The sequence below is a fragment of the Drosophila novamexicana genome, unplaced genomic scaffold (assembly GCF_003285875.2).
Source record: "Drosophila novamexicana strain 15010-1031.04,08,12 unplaced genomic scaffold, DnovRS2.1 tig00000820-arrow-pilon, whole genome shotgun sequence".
In the NCBI taxonomy this organism is placed as follows: Eukaryota; Metazoa; Arthropoda; class Insecta; order Diptera; family Drosophilidae; genus Drosophila; species Drosophila novamexicana.
In genome coordinates, this window is record NW_020824828.1 from 192,588 (window position 1) to 211,319 (window position 18,732).

The following is an 18,732-nucleotide window of genomic DNA, read 5'->3' on the forward strand; positions in this document are numbered from 1 at the left end:
TTTCCGGAACATTTATCTTTCTTGCAGGCAATGGATGTGCGACTTTGCGGATGATTGCGGCGATGCTAGCGATGAGAACGATGCCATTTGCAAGGGACGCTATCGCGAATGCTCCGAGTCGGAGTTCAGGTGCGGCAATGGCAAGTGCATCTCATCGCGCTGGCAGTGCGATCATGAGGACGACTGCGGAGACAATTCGGATGAGATGAGCTGCGAGGGATATCAGTGCAAGAATGGCACCTTCCAGTGCGCCTCCGGGCACTGCATTGCCAGCTATTTCCGCTGCGATGGGGATCGTGATTGCCGCGACATGTCTGACGAGGTTGACTGCCCGCCTCGATTCCCAGGCGGACGGTTCTGCCCGGAGTCGCGTTTCCAGTGCACCAACAATCTGTGCGTCTCTCTGACCGATCTGTGCGACGGCACCGATGACTGCGGCGATGGCAGCGATGAGGATCCAAAGGTCTGCAGTGACTTTAACTGCGACACGCTGCGCCGCTTCCAGTGTGCCAACCATCGTTGCGTGGCCCGCTACCAGATCTGCGACGGCATCGACAACTGCGGCGACGGCAGCGACGAGAACAACATGACACTCTGCGCCAGCAAACAGAAGCCCTGCGACCTGTATACCCAGTACCAGTGCGCCAACAAGCACTGCATCGAGCGCGCCCAGGTGTGCGACTACTCCGACGATTGCGGTGATGCCAGCGATGAGCTGGGCTGCCACCATACGAGCAGCTGCTCAGAGCAGAGTCGAGGCGGCTGTCAGCATCATTGCCACAATCTAACCGACGGCGGCTACATCTGCACCTGCTATCCGGGCTATATCATTGCACCAGATAATAAGAAAAAGTGCGCCGATGTGGATGAGTGCGCGACGCGGCAGCACACGTGCTCGCATCAGTGCCACAACATGAACGGCACCTACTCCTGCAGCTGTCGCGAGGGCTTCCATCTGTCGGATGGCGCTAGCGGGGTATGCAAAGCTGAAAAGGAGGATGTCGTGCTGGTCTTTGCCAATGGGCCAGAGATACGCGGACTGGATTTGCAGAAGAAGGAGGAATTCGATGTGATTGCCTCCGAGAAGCGCATCGAGGCTCTTGACTATGATGCCCAACAACAGATCGTGTTCTGGGCAGATAGCTATGACAAGACCATCAAGCGTTCCTACATGGTGAATGCGTTGGACGGACAGGCGAAAATCGGTTTTGCGCAGGATCTCAACATGAAGGGCGGCTCCAAGCCGACGGCTGTTGCTGTTGACTGGCTGGCCTCGAATCTCTATTGGACCGAAGTGGACCGCACCGGCTCCAAACCGCGTGGTCGCGTCATGGTGGCCAAAACGGACGGACGTTATCGCAGATCGATTGTGAATGCCGGCTTAGAGGTGCCCACCTCTATAGCGGTGAATCCACAACTTGGACGCATCTATTGGGCCGATGCGGGCTCCGCGCCCAAGATTGAGGTCTCTTGGATGGATGGCTCCAAGCGCCGGCCGTTAATCACGGAGCAAATACGTCATCCCGCTGGCTTAACCATAGACTACTCGCAGGATCACATTATATACTGGGTGGATACCAAGCTGAATGCCATCGAGTCAATGCGTGCCGACGGCTCGCGCCGCAAAGCTATCGTCAAGGGCGACCAATTGCGCCATCCCGTCTCGCTGGATCTGTTCGAATCGAACATGTTCTGGGTTACACGCGACACCGGTGAACTGCTGCGCCAGGATAAATTTGGCCGCGGCGTTCAGGTGGTGGTGCATCGCAACCTCGTCAATCCGTCCGGCCTCAAGGTCTACCACGAGAAACGCTACAACACCTCGCTGCGAAATCCATGCTTTGAATCCAGCTGCTCACATCTGTGCCTGCTGGTGCCTGGCGGACATCGCTGCGCCTGCCCAGATACCTCCGGTCCTCTGCCCTCGCATCGCAGCACCGCGGAGGTGATCTGCGATGCGGCTGCCGAGCGACCACGACCCGCTCCACGCATCTGCCCCTGCCAGAACGGCGGCCTCTGCAGGGAGGACGATCGCGGCGAGCTCTACTGCGAGTGCCTACCGGACTTTAAGGGCGAGCACTGCGAGCGCAGCACGACGGGAGCCTTCGGTCATGGCGGCGCTAATGTTACCGCTGTCGTGGTGCCCATCATGGTCATACTGCTTGTCATGATGGCTGCCGTCGGCGCCTGGTATGTTATCCGCAAGCGACCCTTGTAAGTACCCCAAATATGATTACCCCCAAACGATCCGAGCCAAATGATGCGACCCTCTGTTTGTTTATTTTTTTTTTTTTTAACAGCGGCAAGCTGGCACGCATGCCCGCAATGACATCGTCCCAGAGCGTCACCTTCCGGCACGGCTCGAACGTGGAATTCAGCGAGAGTGGATTCCCCGGCGCCTCGGCACCCGGCGGAAATGATATGGCGCCCATTGAAGGCTACAACCTGCAGACGGTAAATGCCAACAAAGCGCGCGACTTTGCCAATCCCATGTACGATGCTGTACAGCTGGGCACCACCAACGATCCGGGCATGAGCAATGGCTCAGGTAAGAGTGATGTGTAAAAATGAAACGACATTATTAAGCTAAACGTTTCCCCCTATATCCACACATTATCAGGCATCTACGATGTGCCACAGGAACCGTCCAAGTCAAAGGCCATGGGCCATTCTGGCTCCTTTACGGAGCCCGCCTCGGCTATTATTGCGCCCAGCAGCATTACGCACAAGTCATCGCCGCAGCTGCAGCTGCGCACACGGGAGCTGGACCCATCAGCAGACACCGGCAAGGATACACAGTATCTGGTGGAGGAGGATAAGTCAGAGTGCTGATATAAAGCAAATCAGGCAGCGGTATCGCGACCGCTCAACTGTCGACGTCAGCAGCGGGCGCAGACGCGGCCCAACAGTTATCCGCTGCACGCATAGCACCGACCCAACCAACATCAACAACAGCAGAAGCAACAAAGGCAACAACAGCAGAAGCAACAACAGCAACAACAACAACAACGACAACAAACACAACAACAAACACACCAGCAACAACAACAACAACAACAGAAGCCACAACAGGGACAGAGCAAACATCACAAATCTTGGCATGCCACCGCCAGCGAGGGCACCACAAAACTAACCACAAAAGTCTAAAGTTAGATATATCAATCCTTATATTTATATATATACGTATATATGATATATGTCGAGGCATAGATCACAGCTGCTAGGTCTACTGTCCCAATGGGATTGGGTGTTCCCAGTTCAAGAACTAAACTGGGAAAAGTTTCCCGTGCATACATATTCCAAAAACAATAATTGTGTGTACTTGCATATATATGTGCATATGTAAATGTATATTTGCTGCACCCCTTCGCTGCCTCCCCCCATTAGCCCCACTAACCCTGGTCCGCGCTTACATATTTTACGCAAACATATCCTTCGGAGACGAATTGAGAGCAAGTGAGCACTCCGTTAAATTAAACATAGAAAAAAAAAAACAAAATCTAACTGTTGCAATTATTATTATATAAATTTATATATATATATATACATATATATATATATACACTATACACTATACACACTATATACACTATGTACACTACGTTAGGCGGCGCCAATTCGGTTCTAAGCTGAAGCGCCCCCAGGACACGGCCGAAGAACAAAGCCAGCGAATCTCTAAATTTAAGCGCCCGAACAAAACCATTTTAAGAGTCAAATTTTGAGGCCCATATTCAGAGGCACTTTGTGTCACATACACATACACACACAACTACACAGCAAATAAAAAACAAAAACAAAAAAAGAAAAGAAAAACTAAACAAATCTTTGTAAAGCCAAACTGTTTTTTTTTAAGCCATTTTTGCGCCAGAATGCAAAAAAAAAAATAAAATGAATTTGTAAAAAGGCATAGAATATATTTTTCTGAACGCTAAATGACAATATTAACTATATATATATATATATATCTATCTATGTGTATATGTATACAAGGCAAAAACCAACGCGACGATATAATTAAATGTATGTATGTATGTGAATTTGTATTTGTTTAAACTTTAAACAAAAGGCAGACATCATTTATAAGCTAAGCGTCATTTTTCCAGCGCAAAACAAAACAAAAATAAACACAAAAGACAAAAACTAAGCCACAACCGCAACACAGCAAAAACAAACTCTTCAAGCGAAAAATGTATATTTTTCTAAAAACAAAAAATAAAAAAAAAACAAGCTTCATAACATAAATGTCAAAAACATAAAAACAAAACAAGCGAAAACAACAAGAAATAATGAAGATAACACTTTTGTGCTTACAAGTTTAAACAAATGAAAGTATGTAGTTAAATGCGTATAATTTAATATTTATTTTATTACACACATTAAATATTTTAAAGTAATTTTTGTCTGTGCTACATTTGCATTTTTTTCCTGTGGTTAAGTTTTATATGCGTAAACATTCCAAGACATTCCATAGTGCATGATCCATGTTGAAGTTAATCAGCCTCTCTAAAATTTTGGTATTTAAATTTACTTATTATATTTTATTATTATATTTTTTTAAAATATATTTTGCTTGTAGAACAAAAGCGAAGCTTTGTTTGCGTGTGTAATTAACCATTTTTTTTTTTTTTGTTTAAATATTTTAACTATGTAATGTTTTAATTCTTCATTTCTATGTAATGTGTTTGGTCGATCAAAAGTTTTGTAAATCGTGCAAATCTGTGCTTCCTTTCAGTTAAGCGTGTTTTTAGCATAAATTTTAGTTAAAAAAAGATGAACTAAATATGTATGTATATGTACGCTTTTCCAACCAAGTTGATGGCATCTGCCTATTAGACAACCTGGCTGGCCTTACATCTATATAAATCTATATATATATATATATATAATGTGAAAAGATATGAAGAGAGTATGTATATTTAATGTCAAGTGAAAGAAAACTATTTGTTGAATGAAATTAATTTTTTTTTTATTATACAAAAAGAAAAACTAAAGAAAAAACTAAAATAAAAAATAATAAAAGAAAAATGTAAAAAAAAAAAACCATCATCGGTTTGAGTTATTTTACAATTGCCCCCTGCACTGAAAATATTATACATTATTTAAATATTTTCATACACAAGATGCGGGCTAAATTTGAACACAACCCATAATTGGTATCTATCAAATATGTTTAGATAAATGCCAAAGGGGCCAAAGGGCTTAACACTTTGCGACTGGCTCTCAATCGAAAGTTTTTTTTTAATGTAGAACCGAGCCATTTCTTGGTTCGGTTTCAATTGTTTCGGACTAATTTGTTTTTTAAGGTTTGATTCACAGTTAAAGCTTAATTGGAATTCCGGGTTGGAAGCAGTCAGCGATTACTTTTTGTTTGTTTGTTTTATTGTTTGTGCAAATAAATAAATTGATATAATTATTTGTGCTAAATACTACGGCCTAGACATAAGGGACAAATAGTTCGCTCGATTACAACGTTAGTTTTACAGTATACAAAAAGACTGTCTTAGGCTAAACTATGTGCATAAAGGATTGCATCATAAATGTGTATTATACTATTATTTATATGTTTACAATCAGAGTTATGCATAGTTACATGTATGTAATTAGGTTGTATTTACTTATGTTTAGACTTTTAGGAGAATTGCTTAAGTCTTGGTGAGGCAGATGATAATCGTCTTACTTATAAACGTAATTTTTAGCTTAGATCTTTAAGAAAAAAATATAAATTACATCGCCATCCACACGCGCACACGCGCACACACACATATACACACACTCACAGCACGCTGGCACACTACAATGCATGGGTGTGTGCAATGTACTTAGCTGATATATGTGGTGTGAATGTGCATGTCTAGCTAATCACTCGTTTTTAGCCGCTTTACCGGCCCGTCGCTTCCCTGGGAATTGGAGTCCTCCGAGAAGGGCATGCTGGACACGAAATCAGCTCCCTGACTGTCGCTTACCACTGAGAAACCTGCAAGTGGCAAAGGGAAACATGATAAATGACAAACACTGCGATGAGGTCACGACACATTAGAGCCCACTGTACTGCTGCACCACACACTCACAAGTATTGGAGTCCTCGGCAGTGAGGCCGGCGTAGCTGGGCGTTATTTGCGGCGGAGTGGGTGTGCCTTTCTGGGAATTCTCCTTGTCGCTGATCTTGTTGTTTAGCTGTAGCTTTGTCTTTTTCTCGCTGTTGGACGAAATGGGCACCCATTTGTAGATCTTCATAGTCGTATCGCTAATGGTCACCCACTTCTTTTCCCAGTGCCGCACCTTGTCCACGGCCTGCATGACGCGCTTGATATCATCCTTAGCGCGACTGCGTGTCTCGGCGCGCACACTACGTGACATGTTGGCCAAATCTGTGAGTGGGGCGGTGGCGTCTGCCAGACGGCGGTAGTACTGTTGCAGCTTAGTCGGCAACAACGCGGGCCAGCTTTACAAGCGGAGATATTTAACAACTTTGGTAACGTGCTGAGCCACTGCCCCTGACAGTGCTGTTGTACTGAATCGAACAGTAATGATAGGCTTCTCCTTCCAATGTTTGTGAAAATGTTTTTTCGAAAATCTGAATTAAAGCGAGAAGCGAAAATACATTTGTAGGTAAGTGTTGAAAAGTTTCTGTTCAACTGAGTATGTTGATAAATATTGAAACAAGGCGATGTATCGATATACAAAAATTAAGCAACATTATTATAAGTATCGATACTTAAATATTATGACAGATCAATAACGTTTTTGATTGTAATATAATGTTTTCGTATATTGATTATTTTAAGGTTTTGATTAACTATAAAAAGATATTTAAATATATACAAGTGCAATGATCCGGCTTTAATCGGCACATCACCAGAAATTAGTCGATAGGCCAGTCAAGTGAGCGTTACCTGACTTTTTAATAAAACAAAAGAATGTTTTATTAATGTAACAAAACATTATATTTTAGGTCGGCGCTTACGTCAGTCAACAATATTTTATAAACTAAATTACACACCAATTTGTATAACAGAAAAACGATATTAAGCACACCGTGCTATAGCACTCAGCTTCTGCACGTGTGCAGGCCCACTACATATTTGTAAGAATTAATTAAGCAAAAGCTTAAATTTCTGAATGAACTTTAAGTATTCAAATATAAAAAGAGATCCAATGCTGATAGTTATATGTTAATTCTTATACATCCTCGTAAAATTTTATTTTTTTGTACTTGTTTATTAATCGAATAGTGTCGATAGATTCTATATAAGTGCATGTGTGCATTGATTTCGACATGTGATCGTTGCTGCGCTACTATCCGATAATCATATTGGAATTTTATATTAATATATTACAGTCAACTATTTGAAATTATTATTGATACTTTTCGTCTGTAAATACGCTTAGCTTAATAAATAAGTCTTATTTTTTAGTATCAACTATCGCGTACTCGATTAATTAAGTGTTGTAAAATTGATATACTATCGATAAGTATAAAAGGCATTTACACGCTGTTAGTCGCTACTGGCTTTAAGATTGCATTTACAGAAGCCAATTTTTTCGACAGACGACGGGCGAGGAAATTATGCGCAGCGCGTTGTTGTGGTTATTTTTTTTATTTATTTTTTCGTAAATATATATATACCCAAAAGTGCATAATTGGAATGAAAGGCAAACATAAAGTGAACGATTCGCAAGTGATGTATGTGCATTTGGCTTTGGCTTTCGACTGAAAGTTGAGCGCACGATATTGCAGGCAACGCCACCATCATCGTTTGTGTGCGGAGCGGTGTGGTTAGCTGTGGAACGGAAAGAGGGGAAGAGAAGCGAACGAACGGCGAGGCATATCGCAAAAAAAAGTTGCAGCAATAGCAACAACGTGCGTGCGTGTGTGTAAAAAAAGCATTAAAAAGCCAGAATAAGAAGAAGCAACAGCGGCAGCAGGAAAGAAGAAAAAACGCAAACGAAACGAAAGAACGCAAGGTGGGAACCAAGAACATCGAACGACAGCAAAACGGGTGACAGGCGCGACAAGAAAGACAAGAAAAACAGGAGTACTAACGGCATACAAATATACTAAAAGGGCGAAGACGGCAACGAAAACAACAACAACAATAACAACAGCAGCAGCAACAACAACGATGTTAGCTAACGCCAAGAACAAACAATTCAAATAGTTTTCATTTGGATAAAGCAAAAATCGCGTTTGCCGCTTGCCCCGCCGCCACGCTGTGTATATGTGTGCGTGTGGGTGTAGGTGCCTGTATGTGTGCGTGCGAGCGTGTGTGTGTGTGTGACGATGTGTTTTTATAACACCGCCTAATTCGCAGCCAGCAACAACACAACGCTAGCAAATTATAACAGTAAGAAGCTGCAGCTGAAGCTGGAAAAACAACACCAACAGCAGCAACTACAACAATCGCTCACTTGATCCCATTTCACGCGTCGCCTCGCCTCGTCTCGCCTCTACGTCTCTTATGTTGTTTTCTGTCTGTCGCACTTGCAGTTGCACACGATCCGGCATCGCTACGTCATCGTCATCGTCATCGAGCTATCAACCTATCGACTATTGCATCGGCAGTCATCAGCATCATCATTATCACCATCATCATCACCGCCATCATCATTATCATTATCATCATCGTCACAAGCTCCAAAACGGCGACAACAACTGACGTTGCACCAACACCAACAACAACAACAGCAACAACAGCAACAGCAAGAAAAGCAGCAACACAATGCCCAAATGCGATGTGAAAACCCGTTACATTCCGGCGACTTTCGCATGGATTGTGCTGCTACTTACAACATTTCTCTTCTTCTTTTATCCGTAAGTATCCAAATATATGCTCTATATAATTATGTGCGCCAAAATACAGATGGGTGCTTGACTTATAACATTAATTATCGGTTATATTTACATCTCTCGAATTACCGAACTTCAAAATGTAACCAACCGAAAAGTTCTCTTTAATTACATTTTAGAAAGGGGTATATACCTAGCATGAATATAGCTTTAGTCTGGGCGACTTTTGGCCCTTTTCTTCTTGATGATAGTTTTGAATAATATTTAAATATAATATCTGTGTAATGTAATAGAATATGTTGAACTGACTTTCGGTCTATCTATCAAATGAATATCCACATAAATAGTATATATATGTATATATATATATATGTATATATAGATCCCCGCACATATATATATCCCTATACCCTGTACCCATCGCAAGGATGTCTTACTTTTGCTCGCATTTGTCTTTTTGTGATGTATACAAGCTAGTAGGTACGGGTTACAGGGTATATACCGGAAATATACCGGAACATTCTTGTCTTCCTTTTGCGATTTTTTATTCCTTACTGGGCTGGGCCTTCGACGGAATTCGTCATTCATTATTCGTTATTTACTTTGCGCTCATTTTCGTGGACAATAACGAAGCTGCATCAGGACATCAGGACATCAGGACAACATCAGTCATCCCCTCTAGTCACAATGGTTTTGTTATTGTGGGGCTGCTCGGCTTGCAAATAGTTTTCCGATGACTTTGGCCCTTGTAGAGCAGTTGGAGATTGAGTGGAAATTAGAGCGGGCTGAGAAGAAGCAATGGAAAATGCATAATTGCAATCAGGAGTAAAAAACCGACGAAAAGACAAGGAATCGACATGCTAATCCAATACAGAGCGTGGCCAGCACGTGCCGTGGGGTGTTTCACCTATTTTCCGACCATGTGAGACTACTTCTATAGGTTTTAATATGTTGGGGGCTTGAATACGGACTTGAAGTTTATTAAATGAATAAAAGTCTTCTTCTGTTTCCACCAATTTGCAAGTGTGGAAAATTAGTGGAATCGGAAGTATTGAAAGCTTTGATTCATGTTAAAAATATAAACATTGCAATATGAACGAGTTTCATTTAATTTTTTTATATCGATAAATATCGATATGCATGGTAGAAATGATATATATATATATGGCAGTATACCCTGTAAAATGCATTTTAATTTCAAGTATCATTCATTGAGTTATACTCGAAATTTGTTTTCTTTTCATTTCTTATTTAATTGAATTACCAATGTGCGGAATGTGGCGTTCGTTCTGGTCTTAGGGATCGAGATTTGCATTTGGATCGGTTTTGGTTTTGGTCCTAGGCTGGTTTTGGTTCATGTTTCGCTTAGATTCAGCTTAAGGGATGAGATGGCGAGCCAGGGCAATTCGTATGTGCGTCAACTTCAGAAGGCCAAGCATTTGTTTTTTTAGAATTTAAACCAATGGACATTCTGGCGCTGCAGAGGGGAGAGGTCGTGGCGGACGATCGTTTTGAATTTCAAATGTTAGAACAATGTTAGCTGACGGCAATGCTTTGTTTTGGGCCAGCTGGGCGCTTTATGGCCATTGCTTGGCACGCGAATGCCACAGGTTGTGCGGCCGAACGTATAAGGGTGCACGACCAGCAGATACCCTGTAATTCTCCGGTACGCACACAAATACCCTGCAAGCTGCGGCTATGCCCTTTGCTTCTCAATTATCTACTCTCTATATTTTGTGAGAAATTAAAATAGAACAAAATTCTATAGTTCTTACTATTCAGTAAAGATTGAATGGGATAAGACTAAATAGGTTCCGCGATGTCTTCTACTGACTTCTACTTGCAAATTCAATTTTTTCTATTGGTACAGGGTATAACGAAACCATCAAATGGAAGCAACCCCCAACAACGATGACGACGCGCCCTGAAAAATTGAAAAAAACAACAAAACAAAACGCGCCAAGCACGCGAAAATTGCGAGCAGAGCGAGCATCAACAAAACAACAAAAATAATATATATATATGTATATATATATATATAAATTGAAAACGCACAGCAATATGTATATATATGTATGTATATACATATATATGTTTATATACATAAAAGTTTCATGTGTATTGTGGCAAACCGATAGCAGCTACAGCAACAAGAACCATTTAAATGCGTCACTTTAACGCTTGCCCCTCCCCGCCAACCTCCACACTGTCCCCGCCGATGGTCACACCATTTGTTTTACCTTGCCCCCTCCCCCTGCCGACCACACACCCACCACCTTCCAAAGCAAGCACCAGGCAACCGTTGAAATTGTAGAAACCGCTGCTGAGCGATTTGCCTTGCGACGGTGTCGAATTTTCCACCAGTTGCCCAAAGCGCGTTCACACACAAACATACACACACAAACACACACATACAGACAGACTGTGGTGTCAGCTTTTTGCTGTTATCTATTTGATTATTCCATTCAAGTGACCAATTCCCAGGCAGAAACGAACATAAACTTTCTCAATTTCTAAATTTAATTGGAATAGCTTTTCCTTAAATACTTGCCGCCTTAACTACTCCCCGCACCCTCTACCCTAACATCAGAATGGAAGTTTATATTTTAAAGCACATGACGAAGTCATTAATGAATTTGTGTGTTAAACTCATGCCTACCTTTACCATACACAACGACGTTTAAATTGCCAAAAAACGGTGCATTCACGAGCAAATCAAAAGAACAATTTTCATTATTATTGTTAACGTCCCATTCCATTTTCGATTTCTTAGTTACTTTTGTTAATTTTCCTATGCATGAATAATTGTTTTCAATTTTCATGTATGACAAAGAACAATTAAATACAAATACATGTATAAATACATATATGTTGTATTGATTTATAACTATTCCGAAATAAACATGAGTTTGCAGGTTGTTTTCCTTGATAAAAATAGTTACCTGAGTAACACGATGATAATTAATAAAGAAAAGTGTAATACTTTTTGGGATTAAAGGCTTCTTACATAAACTTGTTATACCCTAGCAGAGGGTATTATAATTTTGCCTCGAAATGTGTAACGCATAAGAAGGAGACGTCTTCGACCCCATAAAGTATACATATGTATATATTCTTGATCATTATCAACAGCCAAGTCGATATAAGTTTCTAAGCGAGCTGGTCTCTTAGTTTCAAAGCTATGGTCGGTTCGGATCAGTATATCATATGGTTCCTATGACAGCCATATGATATACTGATCCGAACCGACCATAGCTTTGAAACTAAGAGACCAGCTCGCTTAGAAACTTAGATCAGTCTAAAATTAAGTTCTTGGATGGAAAACTTGTTGTTTTCTAGATATCTTAACCATATTCGGCAACAACTATTTTCCCTGTGCTTCTTAGATACGGGCAAAGCACTATGAAAAGGTTCGGTCTGCAAGGGTATTAAATCTTCGGCGTGCCAAAGATAGCCCTTGTTGCTCGTTATGTTTATCTCTTATTTCATTAACTCATTGATAGTGAATATCAATTTTAAATTAATGATGCGAAATGGTTTTTGCTAGTTAAACTTTTAACTAACTAGAACGATAGTAGACATTGTGATACAGATATGAAAATTATTTGCATATTGTCACTGTCACAATCATGATGGGAGTAAATATTAGTTTGCTATACTTGATAACTTCTCCAAATGTATGCCTATCTTATTGTTGTCATATGCAAGCTATATTTTAACAGATGGTCAATCCGTTGGCCATACTGATAGTATAAACAAACAGCAATGTGGAAAAACCTATTGGAACTACGACCCGACTATTAAATGCACTCGCTCGCATGAAAACCAATTTCTGAAAAAATACTCCAATTAATGGAGGACATCAAACCATTCAAAATTGTCCCTTACACAGAATGAAATAAGCGGAACGGAATATGACGGCGAATTGCATGCTCTGTATATATACATACATTATTTTACCCCACTCGACGATGTAATGGAAACGTTTTACTGCCTTTTGCCTTTGCCGGCTCCATTGTCGCTCTGTGCGACATGAAATTTAATTTAATTGCGACTAGTTTAAACGTAAATTATTTTCAACATAAGCTCTGCCCAAGAGCATTTAAATAAGGGATATCAAAGCAGGGTTAAAGAGGCAAATTCACTGAGGGCTATAAAATATTATAGACTCTCAGTCTCTCTCTTTCTGTCGCTCTCTCTCCCTCTCACTCTCTCTCTCTCTCTCTCTCTCTCTCTCTCTCTCTCTCTCTCTCTCTCTCTCTCTCTCTCTCTCTCTCTCTCTCTCTCTCTTTCGCTTAACTTTGATAGCTTTGTGAAAGCATGTCGAGTGGCATGAGCGTTCCTTTAATTTGTATCGATCAAAATTCACCTGCACTGTCGGAAAATGCGTGAAAAATGTAAGATGTCGGGCATGACCGATTTGTAGCAGCTTTTAATCATAATTCAAATTAAATTGTGGATGTGTGTATATAACCGACCAATGGCAACAAAACTACAGGGTATCTGTCGAGTACTCTCACCTGTTTTACTAAGGGCTGTGTAAGGAAAAATTTGAAAGCACGCAACTGGGGATCAAAGTGAAAATAAAATATGAGACGAGTGACAACAGATGAAGCAAGTAAAATTTGTAATTAATTTCTTTTCTTGTTTAAGCTGAGTCGTTTCAATTAAGTGTTGCAATTTGTGTTAAAAGCCTTTCAGGGATTTAATTTGATTTTGGGTCGTCAAAGAGACCATTGATTCTCTCGTTCTTGTTGTTGTTCTTGTTATTATGTCGGCTTTTATTTTATTAGTGGCGCACAAATGACTTGTTTGTAATGCTATTTTGGGACACTTTAGGCTCTCAGTTGTTCGCCTTTGTCGGACATGAGTAGGCACATGCGTGTGTGTGTGTGCGTTCCTGAAGTGCTCCAAACCGAAACCATTTGACTAATTATATCAGGACAAACTTTGCTTAAGGCTTCAATTAGGCCACATTCTTAGACCCAAAGCTCGAGTTAAAGAGCATCAGGAGGCGGGCGCAGGGTGAAGCACACATCTTGCATGTATGCGTGTATATAGATAGAGATAGATAATACACATGTACAGTATGTTAAGTTGGAGATACAATCGAATTTCAAACAGAGCTCACAGAGCGGACAAATATGCTGGCAAAAACTTTTCGTTTAGGGCTCTTTGCCTCGTTTATGGCAGTCTCTTATGTACTTAATCATTTTCTTATTTTTGTTCTTCTTCTAATGCTTAAGGGCCAAAAAAAAAAAAATCAAATTCGACCACCAGGCAACGCCCCGCAACGCCCCGCAACGCCCCACAACGCCCCACAGCCAACTGCGTGACCTGCAAAACAGATTCTGATGCCAAATCCATTCCACAGCTTTTTGCTGTTGACTTTGTCCGGATTTTCTTTTTCTCTTCTTCTTTTATTATGTGTATTCCACGATAATACAAAGTTGCTGTGCGAACTCGAAACTTTTTAACTACTGAACATTGCGGCTCAGGGCGTGTCGCCGCACCTGCGCCCACATAAACGCATCAGAGCACAACACAAATGCCGTAGATTGTGCGCAGGCTGTGTATTTGGAATGGTTTACTAGCAGCTATTTTAATTGGAATATCTCACAGATAGAGCTACTCGAATACCTCGGCGATAAGACTCCAAACTTCAGGCTTTATCTGACTATAGGTCTTAGAGAAACAGACTGCAAATATAAATTGTCCAGTTACGATAAAATGTTAGTGTGGACACCATGTTTCATATTGGCCAAATTATATTTATACTTAGGCCTTATCGATTTCTTATAAAAAGCTACAGTTTTTATCAAGAACATAAAGTTATTTATAAAGATTTTGTTGCTGACCTGCCCAGTTGGCCATTTTAATAATTGAATGTGTGTTAACTGAAAAAATATAAGCTTTATTATTATGAGAATAAGTTTGGTATTCTGACACAATTGGGTATTCAGATACCGTAAATTTGTTACACGAGTTACTCTGTCCTGAACTAGTACAGGGTAACTTGCAGTTTAGCAGACCCTGTTAGGTTAAAAATGTCGCTTGCTTACATTTTATTATGCACTTTAACATACTCTACACATGCACACACACATATATATTTGTGTAGTATGCGTGCACACACCCACAGCCAAGCACACACACACGCACACACACAAATATATATATATATCTCTCTATCTCTTTCTGTGCTTTGTTGTTGCCATACCTTCTGACTTTTCCGTACGTTTTGTCAACTTGTTAATGAAAATAAATTTCTGACGCTGGCGTCGATGTCGACGCTGACGTCGCTGACATTGCTCGGACTCGGACTGTTGCTGATAATAATAAAAATAAAAAAAAAAAACAGACATATGCATGCTGTAGTTGCTATTGTTGTTATTGTTGTTGTTGTTGTTGTTGCTATCGCGTTGATAATATCCGCCGGTCATCGCCAACCTCAACAACAGCACACAAAGCATAAAAAACTGGCATAGAGAAACAATAAACAAAAGCAAGTAAAGCATAAACAACACACACACACACACGCACATCATAGATTTAAAAGCTGCACAGCAACCATTGGGGTATATTAAACTAGAGCATACTCTGTAACTAGCTGAGTACTTACCAAAAAGGCTGCTCACTTTTAAGAATAGTTTTCGGTATGCAATGCTTGGAGCATTTTAATGCCGACATGTATGCCCACATGCCCACTTTTCTTATTTTGCGCGAAGAGAAAGAAGTTGCAGCTACATTTAAATATACTTGAACTGAACTATGAACAATGCCCTACGACCGGGCGTGTTTACTCAGCGGGGAGTCGCAGAGAGTGCCTCTCAGCGTCTAGCATACGTACGCACAACTTTATTATACACCTTTTACCGAACTAGTTTGCATTGGTACAGGGTATAAACAAAAGCGTCAAAAGCAGCGAAGCGCCGTCATCGATTGTAAGGTAAATTGAGCCGCACCGAGTCGAGCTCTGAAGCGTTGAGTCGAGTCGAGTCGAGCTGAAGTGCCATTTGCACGCCTATTTCTTGGCTGTGCCCTCTGTTCTGTTTGAGCTTTGACTTTGGCTGGATGTGGGGATTGTTGCTGTTCTTGTTAGACGATTGGCGATGCTTTTCTGAGCAGCTGCGTGTGGAATTGAGCTGCTCAAATGGTTTATTTCAAAGTTTTGAAACGATATAACAAATATATACGTATATACTGCGGAACGGGTAGAGAGGGAGAGGGAAACGCAAGCACTGCCTACCAGCACCTCCCACCTACCATTTACACTTGGTTTGTCATTGCCATTTCCATTTCGATGCCCATTAACATTCGCATCACTTTGCCGCGTACTCAAATAGCAATTACGTTGACGTTGACGTTGGCGTCGTAGTTGCCGTACCCGTGCCTGTGCCTGTGCCCGTTCCCGTAACCGTTTCCGTGGCCGTTTCTTAAGGTTTTGCTCAACGTCAATGACGTCGTCATTGGGCCAAGTGCCTAGCAATGACACCAGCCATAACTAAGCTGGGGCGATGGTTTTCTGATTTATGCATGCACGGTTCGATTTTCATTTTCATGTTGGTCATTTTAGCAATTACGGCTTGCAAAAAGAAATACATGAAAGAAGGGGTATTTGACTTAATTATGATATTGCTGCTAAAAATAATGATATTACACAAGCTACAACTGTAATTTATGAAATCACCTGGTATAAAATTACCCCGTTTACGTAGCAAAACTTTAAATCCTTTATTCAACATTGGAGAATATTGTATTTTATTAAAAAATACTGGCTGGTATTTGCTAGCTTGTCTGGGCTGAGTTTTTCTTGTCAATTTTCAATTAAATTTCAATTTTCTCGCTCAATGTATAAATTCCATTTCTAATCAGTGGAGTGGGTGGCGGTTTTCTAATGAGTTTTCACAAATATCTATAAAATGGTTAGCAAAAAGGTTTCATACTCTTCTCAACTCAACTCTTTTCAACCAATTTTCACAGGTCGTTGCTTTACACATCAAACTATTTATCACAAAATCTATATATAAGACTATAAAGCACAAGCCTTAAAAACATATTTTTTATTTTTACTTTATACTACACACTTTTTAAATTAAGAATAACTCAACTTGTTCCCCATTGGCCAAAGTGTCTAGACGAGTAACAATAAGTTAATGCATTAAGTTCAAGAAAGTCTTGTACCTTGCTTTAAATGTTACAAAACTATAAGTTCCCTTGAAGCATGAGCTCTTTAATCTTTAATCGAACTGAGTGTGTAAGCAAAAAATGTTAAAACTAATTGTTTTATTAGTTAACTAGAACACGCCTGATTCGTTTCTGCCGTAAATCAATTTAAAGGCAATCATAACCCAATCAAACTCAATTGAATATTGATTTTTGCGTAGGTTTTATGTTTCCTGCAGGTAGATGTACTGTTATTTAAACTAGATAAACGCTTGTGGTCGACGCATTCGCTCGAATCATAGCCCGGTGTGGGCCAGGGCCCGAGTGCGTCGGCATACACAAGCTTGGTCTATGCATATTTACAGGTGCTTAAAGCTTAATGATAGGTATATGTATATAAATATGCTAGATGGTAAAATTTACTGGGCTCGATCCGTCAACTTTAGCCCACTGCGCTACTTAAGCATTATTTTTTGAGGTTTGGAACGACGATTTATCATTCTTATTCAAGTTGTTTGATATGATTTATATTATTCATATTCGATATCATTTAAGATATGAGATGGAACAATTAAATGTCTAGACATATACAGATGACAAACCCATTTGCCGTAATAGCTTAAAGAATGTTTTAACTTCTTTAAAATTTCGATTTATCTCTTAAACTAGAGCATCTTCAAGAATTGCACCGGCTGTTTCAGCATTTACTGCAACATCTACGTGGGTGCCAAGCCTAAACTTACAATCGGAACCCTCATTCCCTATTTGCCTGAATGAGTAATAATGTCTAATATATATCTATATGTATATGTACAGCAAAACTAACGCAACTTTAAATTCCCGATTCAAAGCTAAAAATGAACAATTGGGAGCGCAACTATTTAGACAATGTTGTCGCTCAACTTTGAAATTAAGAGAAAAAAACCAAATGTAAACAAAATGTTTTGGAAGAGTTTATGTATTAGTCACAATAATGAGTCGAGTGTGAGTCTGGCTAAAACTTTTGGCCTGGCCAAGAAGAAAAATGACTTCCTGTTGGCGCTGTCGCTGGCTGTTGGCTGTTACGAGGGGAACTGGGCCGACCACTTCTTCATGCTACAAAATTACAAATTTTAATTAGCACAAAATCTACGCGTCAAATGCAAAATAAATGGAAAAGCGTCACCAGACGGCGGCACAATGCAAAATGTCGCACAAAGTCTTGCGCGAGCCACGCGAGAGCACATCGAGTACTTGTTGTCCCCGTTTGGGGGATGGGGCCCACAGCTCCCCTTCCTGCACCGGTTGGTTGCCAGTTTTTTTTTTTTTTTTTTTTTTTTTTTTTTTTTTTTTTTTTTTTTTTTTTTTTTTGTTTGCGGGTGGGTGGCTAGAGAAAATGGAATTGGAAATGGAAAAATGTTTCACGTCCCGTCGCTGGCAACATTGAGCGAGATTATTTTTAGCGATAAACAAACACACACTCACGCACATATTACGCATACGCCACGGAGCACGTCGTTGTGCCTCCGAGTCACTCATCCAAATTCAAAGCGGGGCTAACGAAATTAATTTCGCCGGCTGTCATAACACATTAAAAAGCCAGCAAAAGCAAAAAAAAATAAATAAAATTTAAAAAAACGTCATGCTACCTACTGTCATCTGGACTGTTTCTAGCTTTAAGTTTTGGACACGTTTTTCCTGATGTCCGGTCCAAACTGATGCAATTTTTTATATATATTTTTTACATGACTTATTTTCATAGGAAGGCTTATATTTGACGCAGGTTTAGCAGTTCGGCT

General features: G+C 40.7%; 3 protein-coding genes across 4 annotated transcripts in view; 2 read left to right on the plus strand and 1 right to left on the minus strand.

Moving 5' to 3' along the window:
• Window positions 1–3,005, plus strand: part of LOC115764421 (low-density lipoprotein receptor-related protein 2) — a 128,692-nt gene extending 125,687 nt beyond the window's left edge. Inside the window, exons 12-14 of the mRNA XM_030707420.1 lie at window positions 28–2,214; window positions 2,301–2,548; window positions 2,621–3,005. Of these exons, the coding sequence (XP_030563280.1) occupies window positions 28–2,214; window positions 2,301–2,548; window positions 2,621–2,832 (2,647 nt within the window). The 3' untranslated portion in view covers window positions 2,833–3,005. The remainder of the gene's footprint in view (window positions 1–27; window positions 2,215–2,300; window positions 2,549–2,620) is intronic.
• Window positions 3,006–4,686: 1,681 nt separating this feature from the next.
• LOC115764412 (B-cell CLL/lymphoma 7 protein family member A) lies at window positions 4,687–6,612 on the minus strand. The gene is made up of 2 exons (XM_030707410.1): window positions 6,069–6,612; window positions 4,687–5,974 (listed from the first exon to the last, which is right to left on the minus strand). Exons 1-2 carry the CDS (start codon window positions 6,355–6,357, stop codon window positions 5,856–5,858), a joined length of 408 nt encoding a protein of 135 aa, XP_030563270.1. The 5' UTR covers window positions 6,358–6,612; the 3' UTR covers window positions 4,687–5,855.
• A 1,320-nt stretch (window positions 6,613–7,932) lies between these two features.
• LOC115764292 (palmitoyltransferase app) overlaps window positions 7,933–18,732 on the plus strand; it is a 28,748-nt gene continuing 17,948 nt past the window's right edge. For both annotated transcript variants that reach the window (XM_030707225.1, XM_030707226.1), the window contains exon 1: window positions 7,933–8,812. In XM_030707225.1, the coding sequence (XP_030563085.1) occupies window positions 8,721–8,812 (92 nt within the window). In that variant the 5' untranslated portion in view covers window positions 7,933–8,720. The remainder of the gene's footprint in view (window positions 8,813–18,732) is intronic.